Here is a 16,875-nt window from a genome sequence, read left to right on the forward strand (position 1 = left end):
ATTTGTTGGACTGGCTTGGTTTAACACATCCGTGTTCGTTATCTAGTTACAGATTTTCATATGTGGTTGGAAGTACACTTATTGTTGATCCTATGAAGGTTTATTTCCGTTTATGAATAACTAGCCAGCTAGTCCACAAAATGTGGTGTTGCGCAGAGGGCACTGACAGGGCTTTTGTTTACATATACAGTTAGATAACAAAAGACTACATAATTGTCTGGAAATTGTAGTTGCATTATATTTCTGATCAAAGTTCAATCGCATGTCCACAATTGTGTAAATGCTTTTTTWAAATGTATATATATCTCAAACTAGAGGCCTCAGTCTCGAGATGCACAAACGGCTATTGGACCGATAAACACCCACCATTCTATTTTGTTCCTAGTTGACAAATGCATTACATCCCTTAATTTAGATTCAGAGGGTATGTGGTTTAACTGCTGCAAACGTGGGGGGAGGGGACAGTCAAATCGGAGAATCTTGCCTCCACTGACAATATAGTTTTTTTGACCGTTTAAACTGTGCGATTGGTTACAATAGATTGTCTCAATGTTATTTCAAAGTGAAATCAAACTGCGAGAATGTATATTCAGCAAGTGTGTTAACTTTGCGCATTGTTCACACTATGACGTGCCAAGTTGCTTTACTAACTTAGGTAGCTAATCTTTCAATGTTCAAGCCCTCGTTGGCCAGCGTAACGACGTTTACCGCAGTTCGAATGCTAATATTAGCTAGCTAAGTATTACAACTGATGTAGCAGTCTGGTAGTAGTACAAGCCTCAAATATTAATACAATAAATAACTTATGTATATGTATTTTTTCAAGACGAAGAGGCCCAATGTTATTTGTTAGCCGCTAGCTACGTAGCTTGAGAAAATGGTTCCTTTGCCGAGGCTCGCTAGCCAACGTTTTGTAGCTCTGAAAGCCATTGCAGCTAGCTAGCATGGCTCGTTAGCTAACCAGCTGGCTAAATTATCGACGATATTCTCAATTTTTCTAACAATGACTACACATAAACGGTATCGACAGATTGATACTTAAGTAAGAATGTCTGAAAGACGATTGATTGCTTTCTTGGGGATTTTCTTCTCGTGGCGAGGGTCCCCCAGTTACACGGTTTTCTCGCTGTCCTTAGAAAAGCGCTATGAAAATGGCGGCTTGGCTTGATGTTGTGGTAATTTAATAGCTATGTTCAGCCCTTCACACCCCTATCGGCTGAGCTGACTGCAGCGCCGATACACATTCACGGGCAAGCTAGTGCACAATGGGATAGATTAACAAGGACTGCTTTCTGTCGTACATTAACATAGTGACAATGTCCGCCTTTGATATAAAAATACTTGTCAGGTCATACGTTTGAGATTCACTGGCCAACTGTCTGGTTAGCTATTAGTTCCCCCCCATGTCGTTCAATCACATTTCTTTGCTAATATTGTGCTTCGTGATGCATTGTATTTGAAGAGCAGGATGTATATACAGATACTACTACAACAACGCGATATACGTCAGCTCAGATTTGTAGTTGCTGAATTTGGCTATGTTATTAGCAGGTTGTCATATTGAGGAGTTGCATAACAGGATATGAACGCAGCACTTTGTATAAAGAACAATGAGGTTTATTGCCACCCCCACTCTTCTTTGACCTCATGCTTTGTCCAACACTAAACATTCCCACCCATTTCTGGCAAGTTGGACCAAGTTACCACATTTAACAGTAAGTGGGCTACTAGTCTAACTCATGTTTGTAGAAAGCAACATGATGACTAGACAGGACGTTTTTAATATCTCATAACTCACTATCATTAGGGGGTAAGCATGTAAATGTAGTTAATAAGTAGTGATTATCTAAAGGTCAGATCGACTGAGGGGGAAAGCATGATACTGATTGTGGATATGAACCATAGAACAAGCAGGTCACAACAACCATGGTGTGTGTCATTATGGTTGGAACTATGTGCTTGTGTAATATTTACCAGTGTTCGGGTATGACTAGTACAAGAAACGGTCATTAAATTAGCTAGGAAGATTTCAGTGTGGTTAGGCCTAGCTCTTTGGAACATAGGCTACTTTGTCTCAATTGTATTTTCCAATTCAGAAAATTGGCCCAATTCACATTAAATTCATGAATAGATAAACAACAGGCTGTTTCCCAAGTCCTACCTGGTGATCAGAGGCGTTGAGTTTTGTGAAGGGGGAATGAAACAACAGCTGTGACTTGGTTATTTCCCTTTGACATTGACAAAGACCTGCTGCCCTCCTCTTGCCCCTCCCCCTCTCAGCTCCTCACAGGCTCAGAACAGATGCCCGTCATCAAATAACCCAACAATGAAAATAAATGGCCAGGTTTTTTGTCTGTTTTGGTGATCGTGTTGAAAGTTCAGCTCTATATCACTCATTATAGAAATGAGAAGGAGCCCCAGTGCCACAACAAGGCTTTTTAAACTTGCCTGGCTACACCTCGCACGTACACGCGACTCCAGTTTGCCCAAACAATCTTCTCCTGACAATGCATGTCTTTCCTTTCATGTGTTGTGACATTTTCCATCAGCTCAGGCCCGATTCCCAGTAGTATGGCTCAGTCCCCTGGTGGTGATTCTAGCTTTGGGATGGTGTGAGGCAGGCAGCTCTACACCGCTCCATTCCCTCCCTACTGGCCTGTGAGACAAACTAAAGAAGCTGGATACTTCTCTGTGGCGCAAACTTTGGCAGCCTCTGTCGAAATGCCAGTTTGAGACAGTCGCCCAGTGTTTTTTTTTTCTCTCCTCCTTTTTCCTCATGACCCCATGTTGCCATAGCCTTGTAAGACGAGACTCCTCCTTACATGAACAGAAAATTATCTGGATTTGTGGCCATCTTGGATGGAGACGGCCATTAGTCTATTCTGTTTTGATTCTCCAGGACGGCACCAATTAGGCTTCTGTGTCCTTATGAGGCGAGAGTTATGTTAATTCCCCCTCTGCCAATTGAGGACAGGAGGCCAAATCATTGGAGGCAGAGGTGTTTTCAGTTTTCCCCACAGTGAGCCTGTGCAGCTGCTCTCTTTCTTTCTCTAGAGGAGCCTAGTGAGAGGGCTGTGTCGGCTATCGTCACTGCCACAGCTGACTGACTGACACTCTGATACAGGCACTCATTTGCTTGTGACTCCTGATCTTTCTTTTCACGGACACAGGTGCTTGTTTCACAAATGCTTGTCAACAGTGGGGGTAAAGTAAGGCCTCAGACTGCTGTACGCTGCTCCCTCTAGTATTTCCACAGCTTAGCTTTGCGTAGTCCTCCACCAAATGAATGATGTCATGATACGTTTTGATGTCACTCATGCAGTGGAGACCTAGATGCAGAGAGACCTTGGGAGACTTGGGCCTCTGTCGGGAAGTAAAATAGACACCAGTTTGAACCGCTCCGTTCGTCAGAACAACTGCAGGCTGGAAACCTCTGACAAGTAACGAGACCTGTGTGTATGGATGTAGCTGGCACAGTAAAAAACTGTTTCCCTTGATGTTCGCCTCCCCGAGTTCCGTAAAAAAATCTAACTTTTGTGTGGACATGTTATAAATACTGGATGAGAGCGGGCCTGCTGTGTCTAATCAGAGACTGGTATATAATACACAATCCACAGTCACCTACCTCTTCTTCCTCTTAAAGGGACAGTGGCCTCTGATCTGTCCTGGTACTAGACGTCATGCTACCATAACCATGTCACGGTCTCGTAGCGCCTCACACACTGACTCACACTGCATTCTCTGGTTCCCTCTCCTCGCTCCCCTGGTGGGTGCCCCCTCTCTGCACACTCTTACACAGCTGTAAATACCTGATATGGTGTGTTTCGCTGGCTGTGTTGACAGGGAGATGTGGCCTGCCTGCCACTCCCCCCTGGGGGACAGGGGACTGCGTGGCAGGGAGTTCTTGCTGCTGGGTGACACCTTTCCTTTCACCTCAATCCCAGGAGCACACACACATCCATGAAGGGCTCAATAAGAGAAGCCATGAAGGCTTTTTGAGCTGCCAATAGCCAGGACAGTGGGCCACAGAGTGAGGAAGTGAAGGGGTTCATTATACAGGATGTTTACTGCTAGTCAGCACTGGGTAGGACAGAAGAAGGCCACAGCTCAATGGGGCTAGTGAGAATCTATTGACTTCCTCTCTGCCTGCCTCATCCTCCACTGTAAAGAGTGCCACTTGTGTTTGTGTTGCTCCCTCTGTCCCTGGAGAACAACAGACTCCATCCTGAAACTATCATCTGTATAGATATAGCTGGCTGACAACAGTACACTGCCAGCCTAGGTAGTTTTACCCCGTGGGGCTGCCTGGCTCTAAGCCTCCAGTGTCCTCCCTTTCTGCGTAGAGCGAGTCAGGCCTTTAGTAGCTCATGGGAGGCTGGCCTTGCTCTGAGGCCCAGCACGGTCGTGTAGGTCACACACAAGAGGTGGAGAGGGAAACAGGGTTCAGGTAAACTGTTTTTGCAGTGCTGGGCTGTAATGGATCCCTTGTTAAATGGGCCTTTCACTAGTTAGACTACCTCCCAAATAGGTGGCCTGATGCTTCACTAGCCCCGCCCACTTCATGTTGCTGTGCTACATGCTAACACTACTTACTTAGTGTAGGGCACGCTGGGTACCGGGCAGACTCAGTGGAGGCGAGGGTGAATGTGGGGATTGATCATGGAACTGTGCTGTAATGGGGCTTGAGTGTCTCTGACCAGGGCTGGGCAATATGGCCAAAATATCATATCACGTTATTTTTCAAATTTTTGATGGTATTTAGTGTTTAAAAAAAGAAAAAAGTTGTAAATTAGCTTTGAGTAGTGTGAGGCCCTAGGGTGATTTCAATGAGTCTTTCTCCATTCAGATTATTTTTGGATGAGGTTGAAAACAGTATAAAACAATTTCCTGCATTTTTATCAATTTCTGCATTTCCTGCTCTCATTTGAGATCATTTCCACACTGCCATGTAGGGCTGCACGATATGGGCAAAAAAACTAGGCCAAATTTTTAACTAAATGTTGCAATTGTGTTAATTGCGGCCCAATTTCTCTACGATTAACGCCAGGCACAGGCATTTGAGCAGGTCAGTCTCATTTTATTTGGTTTGATTAGTTGGCCTTTCTTTCCTAATATAGACACGACTGAGTCACACAGGTGGACATGCGAGCTCAACGCAAATCTATGATTTTGTTTGTCATCGGTCATCCTTATCAAATTTAAGAATGTCAAATGGGGCCGTGCTGTGTTAGGGAGTGGAGGAGGGTGTACAGAGGGAGAGTAGGCCAGAGTAGGGCTGCCCCAAACCAGCTGTCAGAACCTGGATGTACTGCACTGAAAACCCTGGCTGGCTGGCTGTACCCTGCACCTGAGATGGGAGATCCCTCCTTTACCCCCTGTGTGTGTTTGTTTGACAGGGTACAAGCCCAAAGTGTGTAGGCTGATGTGTGTAGAGTAGCCTCTAGGGCACACTGTCTCTCTCGCACACACAGTGCTGGCCTGGGGCCATTGTCTGCTGGTTAGTGTGCTCTGCAGAGCGTGGATGTGGACAATGCAATATCATTCTCTCTCCAATGCCTTTTAGTGCAGTTTGCTGCTGCGCTATAGGTGGTCAACGGGTAAACATCACAGTGGAACTTGTCTATTCGCTGCTAGTGGCGCCCAATCTTATACACACAATGTAGGCCTACATCTCTAATGTCCTGTATTATTGATGTATGGTTTCACCTTCAGAGTTAAAGCACAGAGGGAGCCCTGGCAGCTTGGGCACGGTGATTAATGAAGGACAGCTGCTGCAGAGAGTAGCCCTGTTTGGGCACTGTGAAAGGAAGGGTTGTGACATTCTAATGGTGCCTTTTTCCAGTGTATAGGAGTGTCTTTATTTTGTGTGTGTGTGTGCGCGCTCATGGCTGGCTGCTGCGATGACTCAGCCTATGAGGATGGTGTGAAGTCACTTCAGCTCTCTGTTGGGAACTTAGAGGGAAGGAGGAGCGCAGCTTCAGTTAGAAGCCCGTCTTTATGTCCGTCGTTCTCTTCTCCCGGCTCAAAATCAAACACTGAGACTTGGCTCAAAGAGCCTCAATGAAAACAAGCTCTGACGTACGGTGGCTCCAACTAGCCTAGCACGAGGGAGCGTGTGTGTGAGTTTCCCCTGCTGAATTTAGTAGAGTGACTGGTCTGTCTGAAAAGGAAAGTTATTCCCCCACACAATGATGTGACTATGGCCTTAGTGAGGAGGGGAGATTGGGAAAGGGAGGAGGGCAAATGAGAAGAGGGGGGAGAGTGGGCTCAGCTCTAGTCTCTGCTCTACTCTCCCACGTAGTCTCAGAAGGCTGCTGTGCCTGCCTGTGCTAGAGGAACCCTAGTGCCCATACAGGAGTTTGGGCGCCTCTCCCAAACAGAGGGTAGATGGATCATTTGGAAGGCTCCCTGCAGCGCTGTGAGATCCGTGATGAGAGAACCTCAGAACGAAAGGGGGAGTGGGGGACAAGAGAGCTATAGCTTTCCTCCTTGCTTGACTAGCTAGTGTTCTGCCATTATAATTTTTTGCTTTGTCTTTCTCTCCCCCATCTCCCTCTTGTACTCTCTCCCCTTTCCCCTTCACCATTCTCTCTCTCAGCCTTTCTCTCTCTCTCTCAATTTGCATTATTGGCATGATGTAACAATGTACATATTGCCAATTCTTACTTTGGATATTTCTCTCAGCCTGTCTCACAGCCTGTCTCACAGCCTCTCTCACTCTCTCTCTCTTTGTAATTAGGAGCACTGTCTGCGGCACTCCCCTTCCCTTCCATGCTCTGAGGTTTATTTGGGAAGTGCAGGGAGGAGAGAGATCCGGCGGGGGTGGGGTGGATGGGGCACAGTGAGGGAGGGCAGAAGGAGCGAGGTGGAGGGAGCGTTTGTCTTTTTCCTCTGCTTTTTTTGGCATGTTGGTCCTGTGTGACAGTCAGCTCCGCTAGAGGAAGTGGGAGGAGCGTCGGAGGCAGTCACAGCGCTCAGATTTAGTCAGGAATGCTGTACTGTACTCGTTAGCCTTTTTTCCAACCCCCCTTTTGTGTGTCTTGAATGTGTCTGGCCCTGGTGCAGTGTGTGTGTGTATGCGCGCCCCTGGGTGCCTCCCAGCAAAGGAATGTGTGCAAGGGTCTAGAAGGGGAGGGGGTTTGGGTTATCTGTCTGCGGGGGTGGTTGTGTGTGTGTGTGTGTGTGTGTGTGTGAGCTGAGCATGCGTGTGTGTGCATTCCTGAGCAGTGACAGCAGGATTCCCTTAGACAGGCTGAGAAGATCAGAGCAAAACGCTTGGAAACAGACGGCCTGTTTCCGAAGGAGGGGATTTTTACTACACCAAAACATACTGAGCCTTTGAGATAACACAAAAAGGTTTTATGTCATTTCAGTGTTCTGGCTAAGTGCCCTGTTACGGGGAAATGTTACACCAACAATTGGTTTCTATTGTTAATTGAGCCACACAAAGCTGTGCTGTGATATGGGCCCTGCTGTTTAAAGGGACTGTAAAAATGTTTCAGAGGTCTAGTAAACCTGAAATGTCCAGATTTTTATAGCAATGTGTCTGAGATGAGCCCTCTTTGCTATAGGGCTGGTGCACGCACACACGGAGGTGTGAACTCCATCCTATTTTGTCTGGGCATGTGTCCCTCCCACTAATCCCACTTATCAACAACGCTGTGCTCTCAGTATCAGGGCCAGCCCATATGCCCCTGTCTGGACACATGCATTGCATTACGTAGGCTATAAGCTATAATAGCCTGTACATTACCACCCACTGTTTGTTTGTGTATAGGCTAATTGGGACAGGTCTATTTAATCTATGTACATAGCATTGTTATTGCCTGTTAGCGGGATTGGCTACCTCTGTCTGTCAACCTACGATTTAGTCCCTCGTCCTACTTCTCTCTTCATCAGAGAGAGGCTGCAGTCTGTGTGACACCTAATGGAGTTAATTATTGACTTAGTCTTTCTATGCATCTTCTGTCCACCTGCAATGCTGAACAAACAGTGTGAGAGGGGGARAGTGAGACAAGATGCCTATTTAACACTGGCTTTCACATCCAGACAGCCAGGGGCTTGTGACAGCTCTAATTACAGCGTTAAAGGATTGTGCGTGTGTGTGTGTTCCTTTTAGAGAGCGTGTGTGTGTGTGTACTCTGTTCTGCTCAATAGAACAATCCTGCTCGGCGAAAAGATGGCCTCTCTGTGTTGCGTTTTTCTTTCTCCTCCTCCATTAATGGCCGCCAGTCAGAGCTCTGTGTTCTCTCACACCCCCTTGTGGTGGAACACTGCCACCGCAGCATCCTGCATTCGTGGCAGTCTGTGTAGAGGTCGCATTTGACCAGTTTACGACATCAGGCATCGCCTTACTATAGCTTCTCTTCCCCTTTGCATCCATTAATGTCTCAGGTAGCCAGTGAGGTGGGCGAGGGTTCTCTTTGAGAGCTTTACTAGGGAAATTCCTATCGTGCTGTTTATTTTCTGTGTAACTAGCAGTTAGCTAGTACCTACATCTCACACAGCTGAATTTATGAATCATGGTGATTCCTGGAAATACCCCAGTTTTCAGTCTGTCTGATCTAGTTTCAGATGGGTGACTGTCCCCTTTTCACCATGCTAACTCCCTTGTTGTCTCTCTCCCTCTGTGTGTTGGCAGGCCTTGTGGATGCACTTAGATGTCTGCAATGAGTGCTGTGGCTGGCATGCCTCAGTGTTTTGGACTCCCATGCTCTGGACTCAGTAGGACAAGAATTGAYCAGCAAAGAACGTCATGAGCATAGTGATCCCTGTAGGGGTGGACACAGCAGACACCTCATACCTGGAAATGGCTGCAGGCTCAGAGTGAGTATACCAACGTCTTCAGGCACAAACCAACATCTCATGATTCATCTCACCCTTCTCTTACTCTCTCTATTCTCCTTTTCACTCATTCTCTGCCTCTCTTCCATTGTCTGCTGCTGTCATCCCCCCTCCCATCTCTTTCTCACCCACTCTTTTTTTATTTCATCCTTTCTCCCCCGCTTCCTCATTCACTTTAATTGGGCCTGTCATCTGTCTGTGTCTGTCGACCATATCTCCCCCTTACGGCCTTAAGCTCTTTCTGTCTCTGTGTGTCTCTGTCTCTGTCTGTCTCTGAGTGTGTATCTCTCTCTCTCTGTCTTTCTCTCTTGTGTGTGGTGTGTATCTCTCTCTCTGTTTTTCTCTGTGTGTGTGTATCTCTGTCTGTCTCTGTGGTGTTGTGATCTTTCTCTCTGTCTATCTCTGTCGTCTGTCTCTGTGATCTCTCTCTCTGTCTGTCTCTGTGTATCTTTCTCTGTCTGGTGTGTTGTATCTCTCTCTCTGTCTGTCTGTCTCTGTGTGTTGTGTACTCTCTGCCTGTCTGTCTCTGTGTGTGGTGTATCTCTCTCTCTGTCTGTCTCTGTGTGTCTCTCTCTGTCTGTCTCTCTATGAGTGTGTATCTCTCTCTCTGTCTGTCTCTCTGTGTTGTATCTCTCTCTGTCTGTCTCTGTGTGTGTGTGTGTGTGTATCTCTCTCTCTGTCTGTCTGTCTCTGTGTGTGTGTGTATCTCTCTCTCTCTTTCTGTCTCTGTTGTATCTGTGTGTGTGTGTGTGTGTGTGTGTGTGTGTGTGTGTGTGTGTGTCTCTCTCTCTCTCTGTCTGTGTGTGTGTGTGTATCTCTCTCTCTCTCTGTCTGTCTCTGTGTGTGTGTATCTCTCTGTCTGTCTCTGTGCTGCATTGTCTCTGCTCTAGCCCTGCTGAGGGGCTCCATAGCCCTGCTGTCTGCTGTAAGGGACAGGCTTGGTCAATCACTGCCATTGATCACATACATAGCACTCACCGTCTCACACCCATCACTTCCCATAAACATTCTCAATGCCCTAGCTATTAATCTGACCAGACCATCCAAGTTCCATATATGACAAAACACACTTTGTAGAGAAGATGTGAGGCAGAAGAGCTTGTCACTTAAATACAACATATGCTGTGTTTATGACTACCTAGCATCACACACCCTTACTGTTCACTTTCTGTTTCTGAGTTGCTTCTGTGTAATACAATGTCAGTGTAGCTAATGTCATGATTTTACAATGACACCACCAGGTGGAGGGAGAATTTTACTCTGAAAATGACGCACCTGATCCTTGTCTGTACGCTGTGCACCTTGTTAGGGAAGTGGAGCCTGGCACCATGGCAACAACAACATACCACCCTCCTCACAGTATTCCCTATACCCTCCGCAGGGATACAGGCAAAGTATTACAGACAAATAAGAGAGACCTCCTCTGTGCTCCTGTGGTTGAAGAATAGAAAGGTCTCCTTTTAGAGGGCTTGTCTCTTTAAATGGGGCCGCGTCACCCCCCCCCCAGCCTTAAGAGCTGTTGCAGTCGGCCACAGCTGGTTGCCATGGAAACCTCCCCAATGTCTCCCTTCCGCAATGCGCAGGGGCCATTGCCATGGTCACCGGGCTGAATGACAGGTGGCCCTCTTGCGGTTAAGGCGTCTTAAATGGTTCCCGTCGCGCTCACCTTTCTTTCCCCCTCCTCCCCCCTTCCAGTCAGCTTTTTACAGGGCCGTGTCTCAGCCCAGGGCCCTTCTGTTCGTAGTTGTGGGTTTTAAGCCCTCTCTCTCTATCCTCTCTCCACCCTATGGCGGCCTACTCCCTGCCTGATGCAAGCTTGAATTGGGCCTCCAATGTGAGGGAACACAGAGTATAGCTGGCTGTCTGTAAAACACACTCACACACAAGACTACCTACCGCCAGCATGCCCACAGACCAGGGTAGTTCTCATCTAGCCCTCTTCCTTCCACCCTACTGATAAAACAAGTCTTGGATCCTTGTTGCTCTTCGAGGCCCTCGTGTTCTCAACACAGGGCTGAGGTTAGCATTAGTGTGCTAACTTGCTAACCCTAGGAACAGCAGTACTACTCCCAGAGGAGCAGTCACTGCCTCTCCACCTCCCTCTGAAAGATGCAGCGTTGTGACGAGCAGGGGGATGCGCTGTGGCTGCAGACTGTGTGTGTCGTGACTTGCTGCGCGCGGCTGCCGTGTGTGTTATTCTAGCTACCCAGCGACACACGGGGCACAGTGTGCGTGCACTCGCTGACGGCTACAGTGCGTCGCCATGGCAGTGAGTGGAAACACTTTGGTGTGAAGGCGTTGCCTCTGGCTGTGCAGAAGTGCTCTCTCTCTGTGTGTGTGATCTCTTGCTCCATATTAAGCTCTCTCTTGAGCTGTGAGCTATGATTAGCACATGCCTAGCTGTCTGTTTAATTGAAACCTCCGTTCCATCTCTGTTGTCTCTCTCTGCTGTCTCTGCTCTCTGAGTCTCCCGGTGTCTCACATCTCATAGCTTCCCCCTAGACATGTGTGTGTGATTGACTATAGCATCATCTACTGTGTCTCTGTGCCTTCGTCCCCGACTTCCTATGAGACAGATATGATTAATGCAGTCAGTCTCAGTCCCTTTGGCCACTCGCACTGAGACCAAACATGGCCCCTCACCATCCGTCAAACAAACTCACTCATCATTTGTCTGTTCTCTTCTCCTTTTTCTATCATCCCCCTCTCTCACCAGAGGGACTATCCCAGGAAAGCACAATAAAGCCCATTTTAATGACTCATCATACGATCACGGATTTAATTTTAATACATGAATGAGAACGTTCTCTCACCACTGAATGATGCATGCTGCATCCCTGCAAATCCCTGATTATGAACTATAGATTGTTACCCAAGTAAATCATTCACACTGTTTTCAGTAGCCTACTTGAATGTTTCTTTGGATTTGGGTTGGGTTACTTCTCTGCCCTGGGGAGGGTAGTGAACTGTGTGTGTGTGTGTGTGTGTGTGTGTGTGTGTGTTTCAGCGAGTTATGTACACACACCTTCCCCGGGGCCCGCCCCTAGACCTTTTTACATACACTTATGTTTTCAGTTTGACACAAAGCTCAGGGTGCTTGAGCGCCAATACCATATTTAAGGAAGTGCTGTACAGCGAGCATTGAGAGGTCACAGTGTGCAGCACGCGGGGAGACTAGGGGGGRAAGACTGACTCCACCAGGTACTGTACTGCTGCTTTACCCTAGGAGGGACGGGGTGTCTAAAGAGAAGGAGAGGGAGGGTTGGAGTATTGGAGAGGTGTGTGTGTGTTTGTACTTTAACATGCTGACACGTGGCACGTCCATTCGTTTGAGTAGCCTAGTTTTGCTACGCTACTGTGCTGCTACTGGCTTGTCATGTATTCCAGTTACAGTCTGGAAGTGTTTCTTCGGGGCAGTGTGTGTTTGTGTGTGTGGTTTCACATTTTCTCTTTTATTATTCAGGGTTTGTGTGTCAACTGTTCCTTGTACTCGATGTCCAAATATGCTACATAGCCTGTTTGAGCCATATAGCCATAGCATCCCCTCAGGGATTCTACTACACCATCAGACCACACATACATTTTGTAACACGGTACCTTTTGAAGCTGTCCAGTTTGTTTAGTGGGCTTTTCTCTTGTACTCTGCATTGTTAGCCAAACTTCTTGGCAGGGCAGTTGGCCTCTTGTCAAGGTTTCATTTTGCTTCTGAAATGTGTGTGAATGTGCAAAGCCAGCCTTGGATACACCTGAGGGCATCTCTATTCTCTATCCTCTCCTTCACTCTCCCTCTCTTTGACCTTGAGGCAGTTGTCTGGACTATCCTGCATGAGAAGGGGAGGATTTGGAGTTTCTTCCTCATGACTGACCAACAGGCTGTTTGTATGTAGGAGTTGCAGTATTAGTTGTTGGAACATCAGCTAGCCTTCTGATTTGTCATGACATCAACCTGGAGTCTCAACTGCCTGGGCTGTCACTGGTCTTTCTTTTCTTCTCTCCTGACAGTGCCACTCCTCCCATCTCTCCTTCCCTCCTTCATCTCCTCTCTTGTCAATTTGCCAATTCCACTTCCCTTGTTTTTGAACCCCTCGCCCCTCCTTCAATGCCAGTGAGAAGTAGCCTATTTAACCATACTCCCATGTTCAACAGGCTTTCTCTGTGCCACTGCAATGTCATAGAATAAAAGTGGATTTACCGGTTTGATAAATGAGCTCACGGAAGTGAATGCCTGTTATTGTGTCAATGTTGTGTGTTAGCCTCCAGTAGTGTGTGTCCTCCAGAAATGGGACTCGGTTTTAAATATTGTGGAGAGATTAGGCCCCCATTTAGTTATTAGCCCTGCTATCAGTTCTTTCCAGTTAGCTGAGGTGGTATGAAGGGGGCAGGCCACAAACACATGCCACTTCCACTCTGTCACTACCACTGTCAGCTCCCCTAAAGCCCTCCCAAATAAACACTCCTCATTAAGCCAGTGGAAGAGGAGAATCAATGAAGCACAACAATACACTCACTGCTTATGAGGAGGTTCTCTCTGCTCTCTCTCCTATTCTACCCTTTTTCTCACTCTACCTGTCCTTTAACGCTACACTCATCTCCCTCCTGTTTCTCTCCCTCTCATGTCTAGCTTTCATTTTTTTCTGTCTCTGCTTTCTCTCTCTTACTGTTGTAAATGGAATCCCCCTTACTGTTTCTGCACCTCTTGTATTTACAACACACTGATCTCTTTTCTCTGTTACGTTGTGAATGGGATCCCTCTCCTAACTCTGTTTCTCTGTCTCTGTCCAGCAGACCAGAATCGGTAGAGGCCAGCCCTGTTGTGGTGGAGAAGTCCAGCTACCCGCACCAGATCTACAGCATTAGCTCTCACCACTCCCACAGTTACATTGGGCTGCCCTACGCCGTGAGTACACTCCACTTCAACACTACACTGCAGTACACCACTATAATGCACTGTAATACAGGACACTGACACTACCGTACACTGACACTACAGTACACTAATACAGTACACTGACACTACCGTACACCACAGTACACTATAATACAATACCATACAGTACACTATAATACAATACCATACAGTACACTACCGTACAATACCATACAGTACACTGACACTACCGTACAGCGTAATACTGTACACTGACACTACCGTACAGTAATACTGTACATTGACACTACCGTACTCTATAATACTGTACATTGACACTACTGTTCACTGACACTACCGTACAGTATAATACTGTACACTGACACTACCGTACACTATAATACTGTACACTACAGTATAATATAATACCATACACTATAATACAGGACACTGACACTACCGTACTCTATAATACAGGACACTGACACTACCGTACTCTATAATACAGGACACTGACACTACCGTACTCTAATACAGGACACTGACACTACCGTACTCTATAATACAGGACACTGACACTACCGTACTCTGTAATACAGGACACTGACACTACCGTACTCTATAATACAGGACACTGAACACTACCGTACTCTATAATACAGGACACTGACACTACCGTACTCTGTAATACAGTCACTGACACTACCGTACACTATAATACAGGAACTGACACTACCGTACACTATAATACAGGACACTGACACTACGTACACTATAATACAGGACACTGACACTACCGTACATCCTTAAATACAGGACACTGACACTACCGTCTCTGTAATACAGGACACTGACACTACCGTACACTCTGTAATACAGGACACTGGCACTACCGTACTCTGTAATAACGGAACACTGGCACTACCGTACACTGTAATACAGGACACTGGCACTACCGTACATGTAATCGAAACTGGCACTAACCGTCACGTAATCAGGACACTGGCACTACCGTACACTGTAATACAGGACACTGCACTACCGTACACTGTAATACAGGACACTGCAAACTACCGTACACTGTAAATACAGAAACACTGCTACCGTACACTGTAATACAGGACACTGACACTAACCCGTACACTGTAATACAGGACACTGACACTACCGTACACTGTTAATTACAGGGAACACTGAAACTAACGTACAACTGGTAAAATACAAGGACACTGACACTACCGTACACTGTAATACTCCATGCAGGCTAGTTCACTCACCTGGGGGAGGAGACTGTGGATATGGGTTAGGGTCAATCACAATACAGTCTTAGCTTAGTGAATAACGAAAAGGAAATTCCAATTCAAGACAATTGAACAATTCATATAAGAAATAAGTGGCCGTTTGCAGTTGTTGAATTAGAATTTCAATGTTTGACATGCTATTGTTGTATGTGTCAACCTGAAGAAGTCACAGTGATGCCGAAAAGTTGGTGATTTACTGGGAGTTTATATATAGTGTGCAACTCTTATTTTTGTGGGTTGTATGTGTCACCTTCAACATCTTTTATGTACTCCTCCCCAGGACCACAACTATGGGGCGCGCCCCCCGCCCACTCCCCCGGCCTCCCCTCCCCCCTCCATGCTGATCCGGCCGGGCGAGGGGCTGTTTGTGCCGGGGGGYCTGCAGGACGAGGCTTCCAGGGGCACCACACTCAGCACCTCGGAGGAYGGCAGCTACGGGGCCGACATCACCCGCTGCATCTGTGGCTTCACCCACGACGACGGCTACATGATCTGCTGCGACAAGTGCAGGTAGGATCTGGGATAGACCCTCTTCTTTATCAGGTCACAGTGATTTAGACCAGAGTCCATACTGTCCTAGCAGTGATTTATGAACATTCTAGCCTTCAAACGGTGTCCATGTCTCATCTCAACTTTTCTTTGGGATTAGTGACMCCTGTCTAGATCCCCTGTTGCATTGTGAATGGCTGCTGTTACTGACTCTCTGCCCTCTCCTCTCTCTCCTCTCGCAGTGTGTGGCAGCACATAGACTGCATGGGGATCGACAGGCAGCACATTCCTGAGACGTACCTGTGTGAGCGCTGCCAGCCGCGCATCCTGGACAGAGACCGKGCCATCGTGCTGCAGACCCGCAAGAGGGAGAACATGTCCGGTGAGTGGAGAGATGGTGAGATATATACCTACCTTTTCCAGTCCCTCCCAGTGCGCTGCAGTAAACAGCTCTCAGATCAGATGGCAGTGTGATAAAGGCTGTGCATGTCAGGCTGCTCTGCTCACTATTGCAGCCTCTTCCTCCTGTGGGTCTGGAGAGACCCAGGCCACAAATCAAATCACATTTTATTTGTCACATGCGCCGAATACAACAGGTGTCGACCTTAATGTGAAATGCTTACTTACAAGCCTTTAACCAACACTGCAGTTCAAGAAAGAGTTAAGAAAATATTTACTAAATAAAGTAAAAAATGTAACACAAAAGAACAATAACGAGGCTATATACAGGGGGTGCCGTGTCAATGTGCAGGGGTACAGGTTAGTCAAGGTAATTTGTACATGTTTTTTACCCTAGCACTACACAGCTGATTCAAATCATCAGAGCTTGATGCTGAGTTGGTTATTTGAATCAGCTGTGTAGTGCTAGAGCAAGAACCAAAATGTGCACCCAGGGGGCCCCAGGACCACATCTCTGATTCAGCTGCACGCTGACACCTGCTGGTCACATCGAGTAATACAACAATGCAGACATTTAGAATGGCAGACTGCTATGGAAAATCTTGTTTTTACCTTTCAGAAATAGTTTGTCTAAATAAGTTAGAACCAGGAAAACTTTGCTTTGGTTGGACCCTGCTGTACAAGATGCGCAAATAAACCTTTATTACCAATGCTTTATTAAGGCATACCGGTATGTATCTCTGCAGACGGGGACACCAGTGCCACAGAGAGTGGGGACGAGGTGCCACTAGAGTTGTACACGGCCTTCCAGCACACGCCCACCAGCATCACACTCACCACCGGCCGCCTGGCGKGCAACAAGCAGGCCGACAAGAAACGCAAGAGGAGCGGAGACAAGGAGCCTGTCGCCACCTCGGCCCGAGCCAAGAAGGTCTGTGTTCAAACTYCCATTCAATCCTATTGACACTCAATAGT

General features: G+C 47.0%; 1 protein-coding gene across 1 annotated transcript in view; it reads left to right on the forward strand.

Moving 5' to 3' along the window:
- Nucleotides 1–16,875, forward strand: part of kmt2e (lysine (K)-specific methyltransferase 2E) — a 34,795-nt gene that overhangs the window by 4,589 nt on the left and 13,331 nt on the right. The window contains 5 exon segments of the mRNA XM_070433928.1: nt 8,642–8,826; nt 13,630–13,741; nt 15,293–15,522; nt 15,744–15,898; nt 16,623–16,831. Coding sequence (XP_070290029.1) covers nt 8,756–8,826; nt 13,630–13,741; nt 15,293–15,522; nt 15,744–15,898; nt 16,623–16,831 — 777 coding nt within the window. The 5' untranslated portion in view covers nt 8,642–8,755.

Source organism: Salvelinus sp. IW2-2015, linkage group LG3 (genome assembly GCF_002910315.2).
Source record: "Salvelinus sp. IW2-2015 linkage group LG3, ASM291031v2, whole genome shotgun sequence".
Lineage (NCBI taxonomy): Eukaryota > Metazoa > Chordata > Actinopteri > Salmoniformes > Salmonidae > Salvelinus > Salvelinus sp. IW2-2015.